This window comes from Puma concolor, chromosome E1, assembly GCF_028749965.1.
Source record: "Puma concolor isolate L17-30 chromosome E1, mPumCon1.1.hap2, whole genome shotgun sequence".
NCBI classification, from domain to species: Eukaryota; Metazoa; Chordata; class Mammalia; order Carnivora; family Felidae; genus Puma; species Puma concolor.
The window spans coordinates 40,504,906-40,521,206 of NC_141680.1; the positions used below are offsets into that span (position 1 = coordinate 40,504,906).

At 48.3% G+C, this 16,301-nt stretch overlaps 1 protein-coding gene and 1 long non-coding RNA gene across 4 annotated transcripts in view; one reads left to right on the top strand and one right to left on the bottom strand.

Annotated features, from left to right (window-relative positions):
• Positions 1 to 16,300, bottom strand: part of LOC147574345 (uncharacterized) — a 31,839-nt gene extending 15,539 nt beyond the window's left edge. Inside the window, exons 1-3 of one of the 2 annotated variants that reach the window (XR_015244145.1) lie at positions 15,779 to 16,300; positions 13,831 to 13,965; positions 6,820 to 7,016 (exon numbers count right to left, since the gene is read on the bottom strand). This is a non-coding gene — a long non-coding RNA (uncharacterized LOC147574345). The remainder of the gene's footprint in view (positions 1 to 6,819; positions 7,017 to 13,830; positions 13,966 to 15,778) is intronic. The other variant, XR_015244144.1, reaches the window with a different exon arrangement.
• On the top strand, positions 797 to 12,903 carry GSDMA (gasdermin A). 2 transcript variants are annotated; one of them, XM_086687220.1, is made up of 12 exons: positions 797 to 915; positions 2,404 to 2,622; positions 2,803 to 2,983; positions 6,258 to 6,423; positions 7,219 to 7,315; positions 7,841 to 7,888; positions 8,299 to 8,322; positions 8,827 to 8,859; positions 9,485 to 9,639; positions 10,067 to 10,181; positions 11,256 to 11,329; positions 12,295 to 12,903. In XM_086687220.1, exons 2-12 carry the CDS (start codon positions 2,409 to 2,411, stop codon positions 12,535 to 12,537), a joined length of 1,350 nt encoding a protein of 449 aa, XP_086543346.1. In that variant the 5' UTR covers positions 797 to 915; positions 2,404 to 2,408; the 3' UTR covers positions 12,538 to 12,903. The 2 variants fall into 2 exon arrangements, with proteins under 2 accessions (XP_086543346.1, XP_025773357.1); XM_025917572.2 differs by having other exon boundaries at positions 8,827 to 8,847.
• Position 16,301: the final 1 nt, after the last annotated feature.

Sequence of the window (16,301 nt, forward strand, 5' to 3'; positions counted from 1 at the left end):
CCCAACACTAAAGGAGTCTTGCTTGGAAATGTCTTGATTTGTCATCTAGAAACCCAACCAGGTGTGTAAAGTCCCTTTTGAAATTCCTTCTAGGCACAGACTTAAGAACAACTCCCGAAGCAGACATGCTCTATAGCCTTGCCACTAATTCCGCTCTGCCTCTGCCTGTGCATGTGCGTGTAAGTGTGGGTACGATACTCCATGAGGAGCAGGCACGCTGAACACAGAGCAGCAGGAAACCCCTTGGTCTATCTACATCTCTGCCTACACAAGCACAGGCAGCTAGCAGCGCCACAGATATGTATATGCAGCAAAAACCAAGGGAGGGAGGGAGTGATGTGCAGGCAGACCAGCAGAGAGATGCGGGACAGCTTCTCAGCTGCTCTTTCTGCTGGGATCTGTGGACACACGGGGTTTCTTATCCCTTTATCATGCCCACAAGGCCTTACCATGTATCCTACATACTTCCTGATGACCACAATGATGACAGAACAGAGATGCCGCCTTCATCACACCTGCACGCACACCTCCCACTGCCTCTCTGTTGCCCCTCTCCCAAACGTGCCTTCTTTCCTCTCCTCTCTGCCCATGAAGCCAACCTTCAGTGGCCACCTCTATCTGGTCTGGCTCCCTCCACCCACGCTGGCACCTGTCTGGCAGCTCCCCACCCCCTCAGCCCTCAGGAGGCCAGGGCCCAGGGCCCGGGGCAGGGCACACGTGGAACAGGTTGATGCTGTTCTCCTGGAAGTAGAGCAGGATAGGGGTGGGGTCACTGGGGCAGGCGGGGTCCCTGGAAGCCTACATCCTTGCCTCCAGAGAAGCATAAAGCGGCAGCCTGTCCTGGTGAGGGATAGTCACTCTCTCAACCTACAGACTGAGAGCCGGCTGCTGGACAGAACCTAGAACTGCTCTCTGGTAAGAGCCTGATGACAGCAGGGGAGGTGGGGGGTGTTCTAGGGATGAACAAGAACATGGGTGGGAAGAGAAGGGCCTAGAAGTCCCCTAGAGCCCTGGGGGGTAGGTGTCTTCATAGGCCTTGGAGAGAGAAGTGAGGAGTGGTCCTGTGAGCTCCTCTCTGGTGAGGAGGAGACAGCACTCACCTGATCCCTTCCCAAAGGCATCTGGCTGGCCCCAGGAGGTTGGTCTGGCCTGGCCCTTCCAGGAATGAGGAGTAAAAAAGGCACACTGGAGCCCATGCAGTTGGCAGGCTGGTCCCATGCACCTGTACGTGTGCCTCCTGCTTCCCTGACTCTGTGAGGTGCCCAAGGGGGCTGTGAGGCAGTTCCAGGCCAGCTGCTGTGTCCTCTTAAAGCCACAGGAATAATCCAGCTGTGCCAGCTGGCCACCCAGCCAAAGCACCTGGACTTGAACCTCAAAGACAGAAACCTAAGACTCTGAAGGTCAGGCTCTTGCAAACCCCACATTCTCCAGGGCCCTCTCACCCCAGTATGTGCCTCCCAGGGCCACATTCATTCATTTCTTCATTCATTGTTTCCACACACATTTGCCAAGCTCCAGGTCTGCACCAGGCACTGTGCTTGGTGCTGATGCTACAGGGATGACTAAGACCCATTTCCTGCCCTCTGGGAGGCCACAATCAAGTAGGCGAGAGTCAGGTGCACAGATCACAACATGACATTGCAGGTGTTTCGGAAGGGCATGTACAAAGTGCTTTGGGGACACAGGATAGAGTCACCAGCTGCCTGGAGAGGAGTGAGAAGGGAGTTACCAAAGAGGTGACCCAAAATGAATCTTAATGAATAGGGATTGGAAGGGGGCGTATTATAAGCAGAGGGAGCAAAGGCAAATGCCTGGGTGTATTGGGTAGCACCTGGAGGGAAGTGGGTCTACTCGCGCCCAAGAACCAGGAGGTGGGCACAAGGGAAGTACAGGGTACAGGGAAGTGACCCCCCACCCAAAGAAAGGACAACCGGGGCAGGTAAACAGCATCTGCCTCCTCAGGCCCTCGGCACCAGTGGTGGCTGCCTCCTTCCCTGGCATCCCAGGTCCCCGCTGTCACAGTTCTCTGGGGAAGACGAGGTGGGCACAGCTGTATGAGAGGAACTTTACTTGCAGCACTAATGAAATGCTCTAGCCAGGCTCCGAGTCCATGAAGAAAATGAATACAGGGTGAGCAAAGAGCCCTTGGCAAACAGAGGGAAGGCCTGGCTTCTCTAAGCAGCCCTGTGACTTCGGGCAAGTTGTCTCAGCTCTCGGGGCTGTGTCTCCTCGTCGTAAAGAGAAGACTCCTTTAGTTCCTTTCAGCTCTGACATTCCTAGAATCCAGGCATCTTGAAGCCCCACCCCCCACATACACCCTGAGCCCCATCTCTCTCTGCAGGGGCCTTCCCATGTCCTGGTCTCCCAACTTGTCACTCTCCTGTCTCCCCCCACCCCCCACAGAGAAAATGACCATATTTGAAAATGTCACCCGGGCCCTGGCCAGACAGCTAAACCCTAGAGGGGACCTGACACCCCTTGACAGCCTCATAGACTTCAAGCGCTTCCATCCCTTCTGCCTGGTGCTGAGGAAGAGAAAGAGCACTCTCTTCTGGGGTGCCCGATATGTCCGCACTGACTACACCCTCCTGGATGTGCTTGAGCCTGGCAGCTCACCTTCAGGTTAGTCTGGACACGGGGTTGAGGATGGAGGGGTGGGGCCAGGCACTGGCTTGTGAGGAGGAGCCCAAAGCTCCCTCTGCCCAGATGTGGTTTGGTGTCCTGTAGCCCAAAGTTCTTCCAGAAGGCGAGGGAAGAGGAACGCCTGCCAGCCTGGCCCCTTTCATCTTCTCTCTCCTGCAGATCCAACAGACTCTGGGAACTTTAGCTTTAAGAATATGCTGGATGCCCGAGTGGAGGGAGAAGTGGACATGCCAAAGACAGTCAAGGTGACGGGGACTGCAGGGCTGTCCAGAAGCAGTACCCTGGAGGTCCAGACACTCAGTGTGGCTCCCAAGGCTCTGGAGACCTTGCACCAGGAGAGGTGAGAATGAAAGGGCTGGAGGGCTATCAGGATGGGGTGGGTGGTGCCTGGAAAGGGTGCTTTGGGCCCTGAGCTAAAGGGCAGGGCCTTCACACTGACCTTCACCTATGTGGTCACCACAGGAGAGCTCTTGAATATGACCCTTCTGGCCCATGAGTGCCTCCGGGCCATTCCCTAACCATTCCCCCCATCCTTCCGCTACCTCCAGTACCACCCCCCTACTATCATATACACACATGAGGATGCGTATGGTCACATTAACTTGCCGTGTGACCTTGGAAAAATCACTTGTCCTCTCAGAACCTCAGTTTTCTTTCCTGAAAAATGATGGGGTTCAACGAAAATCTCTAGGGCTCCTTCCTAAACTATGACTCTATAAAATACACTAAAAAAGGAAAGGGTCTTAACTGCTCCCTAGTGAAGCCTGAGCACAGAGTTCTGCTCCCATAAATCAAGCCATCTGCTCAGTCCCATCCACACACCAGGTGCCCTCGGGAATGCTGCCCCAGCAACACAAGGGGTGTGGCAGATGCCATGTCGATGTGGTAGTCTGGACATCTCAGATGTTTGGCTTGACAGGGAACTAACTTTTAAGTTAGTTAAGTAGTGGTTGAAAGAAGGAGATGAGGACTGGGGAGGCAGGAAGGAAGGGCTGGGGTGCTTAGAAAGTCACCCAGTAAATATTTATATAGTCTCACTGAGTGCAAAATACCCTACTAGGTGCCAGGGTGCACTAGGACATCTTTGTCCAAGAACCTTGCAATCTAGGAGTTGGGGGCAGGAGAGATGTACAACAGTGACTATAATCAATCCAAGGTGAGAAGTAGTAAGTGCCATAGGAGGACTTTGCCTGAGTTTTGTGGCAGGCCAGAGGGACTTCTGGCTGGGGAAATGAACAAGGACTTCAGAGGAGGCAGCCCATGATCTAGGCTTTGAAGGATGAGTAGAAATTGAACATGCAAGTCTGGGAGAAGGACATTACAAAGGCACATGGGTGAGAAACCTCAGAACCTCTAGGGAGAATGAAGAGCTGGTTTGGCAGGAGCAGAAAAGGTAAGAGTAGAGCAAGTGGGAGGTGGTAGGGAGGCCTAGACCATGGAGGGCCCAGGTGTCTGGTCAAGGAGGTGGAACTATTCTGTAGGCTTCAGGGGGACCCTGATGACACCTTGATGTGTCATGATTAATCTGGCCACATGAAAGGAAGCTAGAGGAGGAGGGACAGGAGTTGGAAGGAGGCAGACTAGGCAAGACACCGTTCCATTGTCCATCTGAGATACAAAATGAGGATCTGAGATATAAAATGAGGGAAGAGCAGCCAGAATAAAGAGGGGGGAACCGTTGGGGCTGGGGGACCTCTGGGGTGACAGAATAGACTGGACTTGACAGCCGACTGCAGGGTGAGGGAGAAGGTTTCGTCAAAGATGGAGATCCGATGTACAGCAGGATGACGACAGTTCATAACTCTATACTGTACACTGGAAATTTGCTAAGAGGGTAGATATCAGGTGCTCTCACCACACACACACACACACACACACACACAAAACGGTAACTATGTAAGGAGATGGATATGTTAATTAGCTCAACTGTAGTAATCATTTCTCTATGTATATGTCCATCGAAACATGTTGTGGGGCACCTGGCTGGCTCAGTCGGAAGAGCGTGCAGCTCTTGATCTTGGGGTTGTGGGTTCAAGCCCTACATTAGGTGTACAGATTACTAAAAAAATAAACTTAAAAAAACCATGTCATATACCTTAAGCGTATACAACTTTTATCAAAATTAATTAATTAATTAAATACGTGAGAATTTTAAAAAGATAACTCTAAGATTTGACCCAAGTGATGACATTAACAGAAACAAGAAGCCTGATTTTAGAAGTGTATTTGGAGAGAAAGATTGTAAGTCCCTTTTGGACGTTTTGAGTTTGCGGGTCCAGTGAGACATTAGCTGAGGGGCCACAGTTAACGACACTGCATTGCAGATGTTGGACATCTAAAACCAATATGATGTTATATGTCAATTATATCTCAAGTTTAAAAGAAAAAATTTTAAGTTTATTTATTTATTTTGAGACAGACAGATACAGCGTGAGTGGGGGGATGGGCAGAGAGAGGGAGACGGAGAATCCCAAGCAGGTTCCGCGCTGTCAGCACGGAACCCCACACAGGGCTCAGACTCACGAAACCATGAGATCATGACCTGAGCCTATACCAAGAGTCAGATGCTCAACCGACAAGCCACCCAGGTGCCCCTAAAAGAAAAATTTTAAGGCAGTTAGAAATGAGGGCCCAGAGCTCAGGAGAGAAGTCAGGTGAAGATCCCTGTGTGGTGGTGAGCCATATAAAGATGAAAACTATAGGAAGGGGGTTGGGGGCAGGGGAGGATGTTCGAGAGAGTTCAGACAGCAAAGAACTGAGAACAGAATCTTAGAGAATGTAAAATTTTAGGGAACCAAAGAAACTAACACAGGACATGTAGACAGAACGGATAGGAATCAGAAGCCCAAAGGGTGGGAGCAGAAGCAGGGTGGCACAGTGGGACTGGAAGCCCCGGAGACAGAGTCACAGGGAGGTTTTGGCCAGCAGGGGTCAGTGTTGTGCAGAGTTAGGGAAGGTCTTTGAATTTGGTGGGCAGGAGGTCGTTGGGATTTCAGTGGAGGAGGAGAATGAGAAGCCAAATTATAAAAGAATTTAGGAGTGGACAGGAAGTAAAGACTGTGTATGGGCGTAGCTTTCCAGATACTTGCCAAAGAAGTGAAGGAAAGAAATGGAATGGTAATTTGAGGGAGTAGAAAGATCAAAGCACACGTTTATGTGGGCAAGCAAATGGGGTCAAAGGAACTAGGGTTAATAGCAGAGACAGGATGAGAGATGGGGACAAAGGACCCTCGGAGAGATGAACAGGGCTAAGAACGGGGTTGGGGGGAGAGAGGGGAAGGCACCCCAAGGCAGAGGGAAAAGGGGGAAAGAGCAACCAGAGGGGCCTGTTCCGGGCCAGAAGCTGTGCCAGCTGATTTCCCAGTTTCCCTCTCAGCAACTCTGCAGGGAAGGGTAATTATCCTCATTTTATAGATGAGGCGCCCAAGACTCAAAAGTAACTGCTCTGCTAGTAAGCTGGAGATCTGGGCTTCAGCCTCGGTCTTACTCCAGAGTCCTCACCCTTTCCCTGACGCCACCATGCCTAGCTCCTGGGAATGACCGAAGAAAAGAGAAGCTCATGGCCCATGCCTGGAGAGGTTCTGGCTGATTCCTTAATGCTTCCTCTGCCACAGGAAGCTGTCAGCTGAGCACCCGTTCCTGAAGGAGATGCGAAACCGAGGGGAGAACTTGTATGTGGTGATGGAGGTGGTGGAGACCGTGCAGGAGGTCACTCTGGAGAGAGCTGGCAAGGCGGAGGGTTGCTTCTCCCTCCCATTCTTCGCCCCGTTGGGACTACAGGTTTGGTTCACACACGCGCACACACACTTACATTTAGCCTCTCTTTAGAGGCTGCGTTAACACATTAACTTTACCTCATCGGTGCCCACCCAGGATACTAAAAAGAACCCCCTCGTTCTTCCTGCTTTTCAAGATTCAGGCTCCTGTCGGCCAGACACAAATCCTCTCTCTGGCAAGGGTGCCCTGGGTGGGTAGATCCCTGTGCCAAACGCCACAGGGAGCTATCAAGGAAGGGGAAACTCATAGTCATGGATTTTCCCTCATGGTGCTCCCAACGTACAGGAGAGACATCCTTGCTCTTAGAAAGTTCTCAGTCTCATGGAGGAGACACACAGGTTAAAGCCCAGAGAACACAGGCTTAGAAAATTCGACATAAATAAGTAATGGTCTACATACCTAAATCTAGTTTGTATAAATCTTCAAGGGATGAGTTGGAGCTAAGAGTAGGATTAGTCATGGAAGGCTTCTCAGAGGAGATGAGCACAAGACAGATGGCGAAGAGGAAGAAGGCACCTGGGCCTGTGGAAGCTCTCAGGTGGGACAGAGATGCACAGGCAGGTGACGGAGCAGGTCTGGCCACTTCCTTCATGTGTCTGAACCAGGAAGAGAGATAGAGATTGTTAGTGGGATGATGCAAAAGAGCTTTGAAGCTCATTCCATGAAGTCCAGACTGGTGGAAAGACAATCTGGGACACCAGTAAAGGGTTTTCAACTTCTTATCTCCTCATTTCCCCCTCCCCCACCCCATGTCTCAGAATCTCTGCAGGTTCATAAATCCTCACTGTCTGATCCTAGGGATCCATAAACCACAAGGAGGCCGTAACCATCCCCAAGGGCTGCATCCTGGCCTTTCGAGTGAGACAGCTGATGGTCAAAGGCAAAGATGAGTGGGGTGAGCAGACACTGGCATATTCTCCCCTCAAGACAAGAATTACCCGCATTAGTACTAAGGCATCCCGGTCCCGTCTTGCGGCAAGTCAGGGAATAGTGCAGGAGTGTACTGTAATGTGGCCCACCTGCTGGGGAAAGAACTGCAGAGGTTGCTCTGGAGAGGAAGTGAAGGAATCCCTGGGTTCTGAGCATCTCCTCTGTGCTAGGCACTGCGTTAGCTGGGGAAAGGGGACACAGAGATGAACAAGCACAGCCTCTGCTCTCAAGAAGTCTGTGGCCAGTGGAAGAAACATCCATAGACACCAGTACTAGGATGCAAGGCAGAAAATAGTGTTGTCATGGGAAAGGATTTACAGAGAAAGAAAAGGGTTCTTCTAGCAATAGAGGTAGATCGGGGGTTAGGTGAGGCATTTAGGGACAGGGACCTACCTAGCCCTTAGCAGAGCCCATGGACTTGAGAATGGAGAAGGGAAGGTGGGTAGCTGTTAAAGGTCCTCCTGTTCTCCCCTCTCTTGCACCTTTACAGATATTCCACATATCTACAATGATAACATGCAAACCTTCCCTCCTGGAGGTAAGTGAAATTGCTACCTGGTTTCCCATATCTTCTGCCCAACCCTGATATCATCTGCTAAAATCCTGTACCCTCTAACAGCATATACCATAGTCCCCCAAGGAGCCCCTGGTTTTGTTTCCCAAGTCCCCAAAAATATCTATCCCCAACTTTAGGCAAGACAGATAGAAGCACATGAATACTGCCCTAGAGAGACAGAGAACCAGAAAGACAGACCAGAAGGCACCACTGGAAGCAGAAATGAAACTTGGAGGCATTGTGTGTTCCCAAATTGGGGGGGGGGGGGCGAGCTAACATAGTCTCTGTGTGTTTTTATAATGATCACTGATAAAGCCACCTTGACATCCGCTCTAGATAAAAAAGCACAAATAGGTTTTATAGTGACATATGTGCATTGTTTCTGTCTTCAGAAAAGCCAGAGGAGAAGCTCACCCGTAAGTGTTTCCTCTCATTTCGCTGCAACTTTCTTGACACAGATTTTTAAAACTCAAGTCTTTTTCTGACAACGGGGAACATGGCAGAGCAGGTCTCGGCAAACAACTGTCCCCGAAATGTGGCAGAAATTCCAATAGCTTAGGAAAAAGTGGTGGAAGGGGGAAGTCTTTGGGCAGGATACCCAGGTGGTCTGATGCCTCAAAGGGCCTTCTTAGCTATAACCTGTCCCATCTGCAACTCTGCCATCCACACCCAGCACCCGGGACGGGAGCCACTGAGTCACCATGATGCCAACTCAGTCAATCCGGGAGCCCTTTTTCACGTTGCATTAGCTTCTCTCCTGCCCCATTCCTGCCTCCCACAAATGGAGCAGGTGGAGCCTTAAGATGGCTGGGATATCCCAGGAGACAGGATACATTTCCTAACCCCCATTAATGTGTCATCCCCTGGGTATGGCTACTGTTTCGGAGGAGTACATTCTTGTTTTTTGTTTTCCCCCTCAGTTATCCTGGCATCTGATGCTGGTAAGGAATTTTGTAAGTTTCTCCCATGACTTTGGCATGAAGACAGTGGGGTGAAGGGAGGGAAAGGGAAGTGCTGAGTCCCAGGTCCTGGTAATTGGAGCTACTTCCAGGAAGCCACTCTCCAGGACATATTCTTAGGATGCGAGGCCCCTGGAGAGTCAGGCCAAGATTCAAGCTAACCTTGATCTACCCACGTCCATGGATATAGACCCATCCATGCTAGCCTTCACTCAGTCACCAAAGTCATTCTTTGTCAACTAATTCATAAGAAGGAGAAATAGACTTTCCTTCTCAACTTTTAGCTGGAGTTTTGAAGAAAGGGGAATCAATTGTCTACTGCTGCAGAATGGGGCTTGAGAGCCCAGGGACAATCAACTCCCCCCTTAGATATTAATGTGGGTCCTGGTCCACCTCCTTGCCCAGACCATCACCACAACTCCTTCCACAAGTAAGGCTAGCAGAAACTTCACAATCCTGTTCCTTGGTCAAGAAGAAAGAGAGGCGAGGCTCAGGCTGGGAGCAGAGCACAGGGACTTGAGGGAGGCTGAGTGAAGGAGCCCCGCAGGCAGAATGCTGACTGAATGGGCAGGCTGCCAGATGGCAGATGGTTTGTTTACCATGTTTACTATCCCAATAGGGGAGGAACTTGAGGACTTCAAGACACTAAAAGAAGAAGTTCAAAGAGAGATCCAAGAAGTGGAAAGGCTGAGCCAAGTAGGGCAAAGCTCCCTGCTCACCTCCCTCAGCAAACTTCTCGGGAAGAAAAAGGAGCTACAAGACCTGGAACTCACGGTGAGGTCGCAGAGAAAGGTTGCTGGTAGACACGTGTGGGTGTCACAACTGGCAGGGGGAGTTAACAGTAGGTGGATGTCTCCCTCCAGTGGGTGGATGTCCAGGTGCCCCCCAGACTGCCAGGCGGCCACTGCTCCCTCATTCCTCTGGAAAAGGGCAAACGATGCAGATTCCCTCAAGGCACGACAGAGGGTGGGCAGCAGGCCAGCAGGCCCTTTTCTTGGAAAGAGGACTGGAACATTTCCTTTCCAGAGTCCAAGGCTCAGGGACCAAGAAATCCAAGGTGTCCAGTACTTTTTATGACTTTGTACCTTGATAAAGAAGCAAGGACATGAGTTAGCACATCTCCAGGGACTGTTATGTGCCAGGCACTATGCTTGGCCCCTTCATTGTGTTATCTTACTTAGTTGCCCACCTTTCCCCACAGCTTGAAGGGGCTCTAGACAAAGGACATGAAGTGACCCTGGAGGCACTCCCAAAAGATGTCTTGCTATCAAAGGAGGCTATGGGTGCCATCCTCTATTTCCTTGGAGCCCTAACAGGTAAATGGAGAATAAGGTCTTCATTTATATACATTTTCGGCGATAGGAATGAATCACTGAATGAATCCCCAGATATACAAATGAATGAATGAATGAATGAATGAATGCCAGGCAAATTATACCACAGTTAAGTAGTATATACCTACATTTAAGGAATTTGGTTATAGGGGTGCCTGGATGACTCAGTTGGTACAGCATGTGACTCTTGATCTCGGGGTCATGAGCTCAAGTCCCACGTTGGGCACAGAGATTGTTTTAATAAAATAAAATAACAAAAATTTTAAAAAATTGTTTGCCTTCCTAAGGCATCACTTGGGCACCTTGAATAGTCTGGGAAGGTGGCCTAGTCTTGCTAATAGAGGTTGGGAAGTAACCCTAGCTTTACCAGCCACGTAATTAAAATTTCTACATATGGCTAAGCTCATCACTTTTGTATCAAAATTTGTTAGCTTTATTTGATTTTATTATTTATTTTGAGAGCGAGAAAGCGTGAGTGGGGGAGGGGCAGAGAGAGAGAGAATCCCGAGCTGGCTCTGCACTGACGCGGGGCTCCAACCCACGAACCGTGAGATCATGACCTAAGCTGAAGTCAGACCCTTGACCGACTGAGCCATCCAGGCACTCTGAAATTTGTTAGCTCTAATTTCAGAGAGTAACATCTTCTGATCTTGCCCTGAATTCTCTTCTTCCCTCTGCATGAAACATTGCCCCTTAGAAAAATGCTCTAGTCCTTCAGGAGTAAGCTGAGATGTTTGTCCTCTTAAAAAGTCTGCCCTCAAATGCCAAGACCAAAATAGACCCCTCGGCTATTGTTCCATCGCTCCCTTAATACCCTGTATTGTCACTGCACGTGGCTTTGCCTTCTCCACTACACTGCAAGTTCCCTGAATGCAGGGGTATGACTTTGCTGACACGCCCAGCAAAGGTGCCTAGCATAAAGCAGCAAGCATTCAACCGTGGATAAATGTGTGGATTAACTAACACTGACGTTCTGGAAGGGCATCCATTTCGAGTCTGTAATCCCCTTCGTACCCACACCACACACTCATTTCTCTGCTTTTCTTTTCCCTCCAGAGCTAAGTGAAGCCCAACAGAAGCTGCTGGTAAAATCGATGGAGAAAAAGATCCTACCCGTGCAGCTAAAGCTGGTGAGAAAAAACAGCAGGTGCTAGAGAGAGTTTGGGAGGGAGTCAGCTAGAACCAGTGGAAAGACACAGACTGAGCCTAATGACAGACTGTCCTGAAGGGCCTCTGTCGTATCACAGGGGCTCATGCCCACGCTCATTTTTCTCCGTGTTCTCCCTTTTTTTTTTTTTTTTGCTATTTTATAACCAGAAGTAGAAGAGTAAATTTTGTGCCATTATCTAAGTTTTTCAGCTTGAGACGTCAGAAAACTCTGGTTTTGCTTATTCACAGCCAAGTGATGTGGGCAAATCTCTTAATGTCTCTGAATCTGTACAATAGGGCTAAAAAGAAAAGCACTGGCCACTGTACAGAGCTTTTAAATTTTTTTTTTCAACGTTTATTTATTTTTGGGACAGAGAGAGACAGAGCATGAACGGGGGAGGGGCAGAGAGAGAGGGAGACACAGAATCGGAAACAGGCTCCAGGTTCTGAGCCATCAGCCCAGAGCCTGACGCGGGGCTCGAACTCACGGACCGCAAGATCGTGACCTGGCTGAAGTCGGACGCCTGGCTGAAGTCGGACGCTTAACCGACTGCGCCACCCAGGCGCCCCTGTACAGAGCTTTTAAAAGGCCCACATGGAGGGGAGCCTGAGTGGCTTAGTTGGTTAAGCGTCCAACTTCAGCTCAGGTCATGATCTCATGGTTCATGAGTTAGAGCCCCTCATTGAGCTCTGTGCTGACAGCTCAGAGCCTGGAGCCCATTTCAGACTCTGTGTCTCCCTCTCTCTCTGCACCTCCCCAGCTAACACTCTGTCTCTCTTTCAAAAATACATAAACATTAAAAAAACAAAAAAGGCCCACATGGAGTTGTAATGTAATGAAAGGAGTTATAATAAGAAAAAGGTAGCCCTCTTTGTGGTTATGTGTTAGGAGAAAGGAAGAGACGTTTCCAGTTCTTTCTTTTCATGCTATTTTGGTTCCTTGCAGGTGGAGAGCACAATGGAACAGAATTTCCTACAGGATAAAGAGGGTGTTTTCCCCCTGCAGCCTGACCTGCTCTCCTCCCTTGGGGAGGAGGAACTGACCCTCACAGAGGCCCTAGTGGGGCTGAGTGGACTTGAAGTGCAGAGATCGGGCCCCCAGTACATGTGGGACCCAGACACCCTGCCCCACCTCTGTGCCCTTTATGCTGGCCTCTCCCTCCTGCAGCTCCTGACCAAGGCCTCCTAACTTGCCTCTTCACTTGCTCCCTGCTTCCTGAATGCCTCCCTACCTCATTGTGCTGTGTCCTTATCACCCAAGGGTATTTCAGAGCCACCAGGCTGAAGATGACAGAAAACCTAGCTGATCACCTAAGATAAGCAATTTCCACTTGTCCAGCTCTATCTCTCCCCTTCCCCCTGCAGTTCTGCAACCTATCTGCTGGTGCTTAAATCCTCTAAAAGTAGAAACTTTCAAACTTTTAAAACTTGAACCATGAACCATTTCAGCAAAACCAAAACGAATTCATTTCTTATCCCAATCCCTCCTGCTTATGCTTCCAAAACTCAAGTTTTACTGGCATTAATGGAAAATATTATTTTACTTTGGGTGAAATGTCTTCTGGTGTTTTTTTTAACTTCTGCCAAAGAAAAAAAGTAGACCTTATCACACTACATATAGATCATATATACATGAATACTATTATACTGCCTGCAGTATAATTCTGGGAAATGCCCAGAAAACAACTTATGAGGGTATAGAATGTGGAATCTAGCTTCTAAAGTGAGAAGATCATCAAAGCAGGTTGTCTTCAAAGAGGAGGCTTTAGGGTCCTCTGGACTCGGGTTGAGAGACTGGGACGGGCTTGTTCATGATACAAACCCAAAACAAGGGTAGGACAACTTTCAAGTGTACCAAATAGAAAATACAGATGAGTCTTCAAAAAAAAAAAAAAAAAAAAAAAGCACCCAAGAATAAGACTGACCCATAACTTTTAAAAAGAAACTGTGATATTATCTTATTTCACCTTTCTCTCTTCTGCCCTCAATTCAGGGTGGTTGTGGGAGGAAGTAATGTGGGCTTACAATATGGACCTGCAAATATAGATACTGCAATCTTATATAACTACTGGGTTCATACCATCCTCCTCTGCCTGAAGCTGGGTTTTAACATCTTTCACCAATTTCTTTTAAAGTAGTTTTATAGGTGGAATAATTTCTCCAAGGTTTTTGGCCCCAGGAGTCAGACTCTCCCCTCCTTGGCCACCCCCCTCCCCCGACTGGTTCCCTCACTCAACAAGAATTCATGATCAACTGCCAAAAGCTTTGCGTTAAGCCATCCTCCCCCATTCTGGGGCATCTTTCAATGCCTCACTACATTGCTCAAAGACATCCTGAGTAATTATCTGCTGACTTGGTTGTTTTTCTCTTGTGATGTATACTTAATAAAGAGATGATCTAACACCATAACTATCCAGAAAGGTAACTTCATAAGGATGAACAACAAAGCTTGTCTGTTTTCTCCTTTACCCTTCTCACCCACCTGAGTGACAGATACGGTGTTATGAAGAAGAGGCTCTAATGAGTTTATTCCAGTGATGATTCAAAAGTTGTTATCCATCCCACAGCCCAAGGCAGCACAGAGACAGTTAGGGAGGAATTGGTCAAGGCATGCTCCCTAAAATCAGACAACATGTTTTTCCATTTAGTTCAAGGAGCTATTTGCAGCAATAGTATGACAAGGGGGAGACAATATCCTTTCTACATTTGAATATAAAGAATATGGTCAAAACATATTCCTCTGCTCTCTATGACCTTACAACAGAGCTAGATTGTTTTGTAGGGTCTGACCTGGTTTAAAACTCAGGACTTCCCACAACTAACTTACAGTTTTTATTACAGGGAGTGGGACATGGGTACGAGGTGGAGAGAGAGGCTTTATGTGAGCATGTGGATGATGGATCTTTTCCTAATAATTCTCCTCAATTTGAGAAACACATGGTAGGAATCTAATATAATTCAGCTAAGCAAGGGAACCAACTGATCCTAGTGGACCACCTACATAATCACAGTCTTAGAAGTCTGGTCAGCAAGATTTTATTAAATGTAACCCCTACATTGGGTTAGGCTATATTGAAAATCATTTAAATAGGCCTAAATTTGGGAACAGAGATAGTCTTTTGTTGTTTTTAATATTTCTTACTATAAATTTTCAACAGTAGTAACTGATTATTTGGATAATGTTTTATTAAACTAGCTACTATACACAAGCTATTACACATTTTATTGCAGATTTTTGCTCTGGGGAGTAATTTTTTTTTTTTAATTTTTTTTTTCAACGTTTATTTATTTTTGGGACAGAGAGAGACAGAGCATGAACGGGGGAGGGGCAGAGAGAGAGGGAGACACAGAATCAGAAACAGGCTCCAGGCTCTGAGCCATCAGCCCAGAGCCCGACGCGGGGCTCGAACTCACGGACCGCGAGATCGTGACCTGGCTGAAGTCGGACGCTTAACCGACTGCGCCACCCAGGCGCCCCATGGGGAGTAATTTTTAATTGTATTATTTGCTAGAAAATCAGCATATAAGACATCTTTATATAAGACATTATCTGTAATGTTTTTTATGCTGATTTTCTAGAAAATAACACAATTTGGAAGGGACCAAAACATGGAAAAGAGCGTCACACAAATCGTATCTGAAAGACAGCTCAGTCGATTATCCTCTAGTTCTGAAATTCTCATTTTGTAGCTGCTTTCCTCTTTGCAAATACTCTTCCACCACAGAGTTTTCTAGTGCTGCCTAGGAAATCTAATTTCAGTACATTTATCCCAGGTTTCGTGTAAGTTTTTAAAGTTTGGGGAAAAATAGGTACTTATTTACTAATATATCTTTTTCAAACTAGATTTATGTGCAAAGTTAAACATTAACTATTAATATACTTCTGTCACTCTGTAAAAAACAAACAAACAAACACCTCAGGACTTCCATCAAGAGAAGAGATACAAGTTCCAAGTTAGGGAGGGAGGGTTTTTTTTTTTTGGTTTGTTTTTTGTCTTAAGAAGTTGGAACCTGTATCCTCCTCCTGCAGAATCACTGGAGGATTCCTTTGAAAAGTAAGTGGACAGGGTTTCTGGTTCAACTTCATCCCCCTGGGGATTCTTAGATTCTCTTTAGGTACACTATTATTCTGCTCCCCGTTTCACTACAGTGTCTGGAGGCAAACAGGCACCCCGCAGACTCCCTGAAGCCTCTCCCAATAGGGGCTTCCACCGGCTTTCCTCCCGCCTCACAATACACTGCAGAGCGGAGCTTCTAGCAGACTACATTCTAGGGCTGTTTTTATAACCTCGCGCCCCGAACATGCTGGCCCTGTGCCACACATAGAGTGGTCCCGTATATTTTATACTGGAGTGATTGTACACAAGGGTACTCTCCTCCCCACCCCACCCCCATCCGCCTTCCCAGGCTACAAAGATTCTATGCCTTACTTTCGGCACTAGCTAAAATCTGACAAGAAGTCTGAATCCCATTGAGTTCCTCCTACTCTCCAGTTCGGGGCTCACATATCTCTTTCGTAGCTTCTGCCCACGCGCTGGATGCACTGGACGGCGGTTGAGTACGAGCCTCGAGAATCTCGATCGCTATCCTAAACTGGGGGCAGACTGAGCGAGTGGGGGCAAGAAACCGCCCGGCAACTCATGACGCCATCACGCCCTGCTCTACGATAAGGCCCTACCTACTCCACGTCGGTTCGGGCGCTCTTAAGAGTCCGCGGTAACCCAGATTGGAGGCTGAGGGGACATCTCGTGGACGTGCGTGGAAATGCACCCGAGAGGAACACAAGAAAATCAACACACTGAAGCACTCCAAAGAAAGCGGGGCAAACCCATACGGGGCCTCGAAGATCCGCCTCCATCCTGCACCTCGGCTGTTGATTTCTTTCCCTTTTGTGGACTCGGCTTTCGGCCCGCCGGGCCTGGCGTTTCCCAGAAGGCCCAGCGCCGGGAAAGG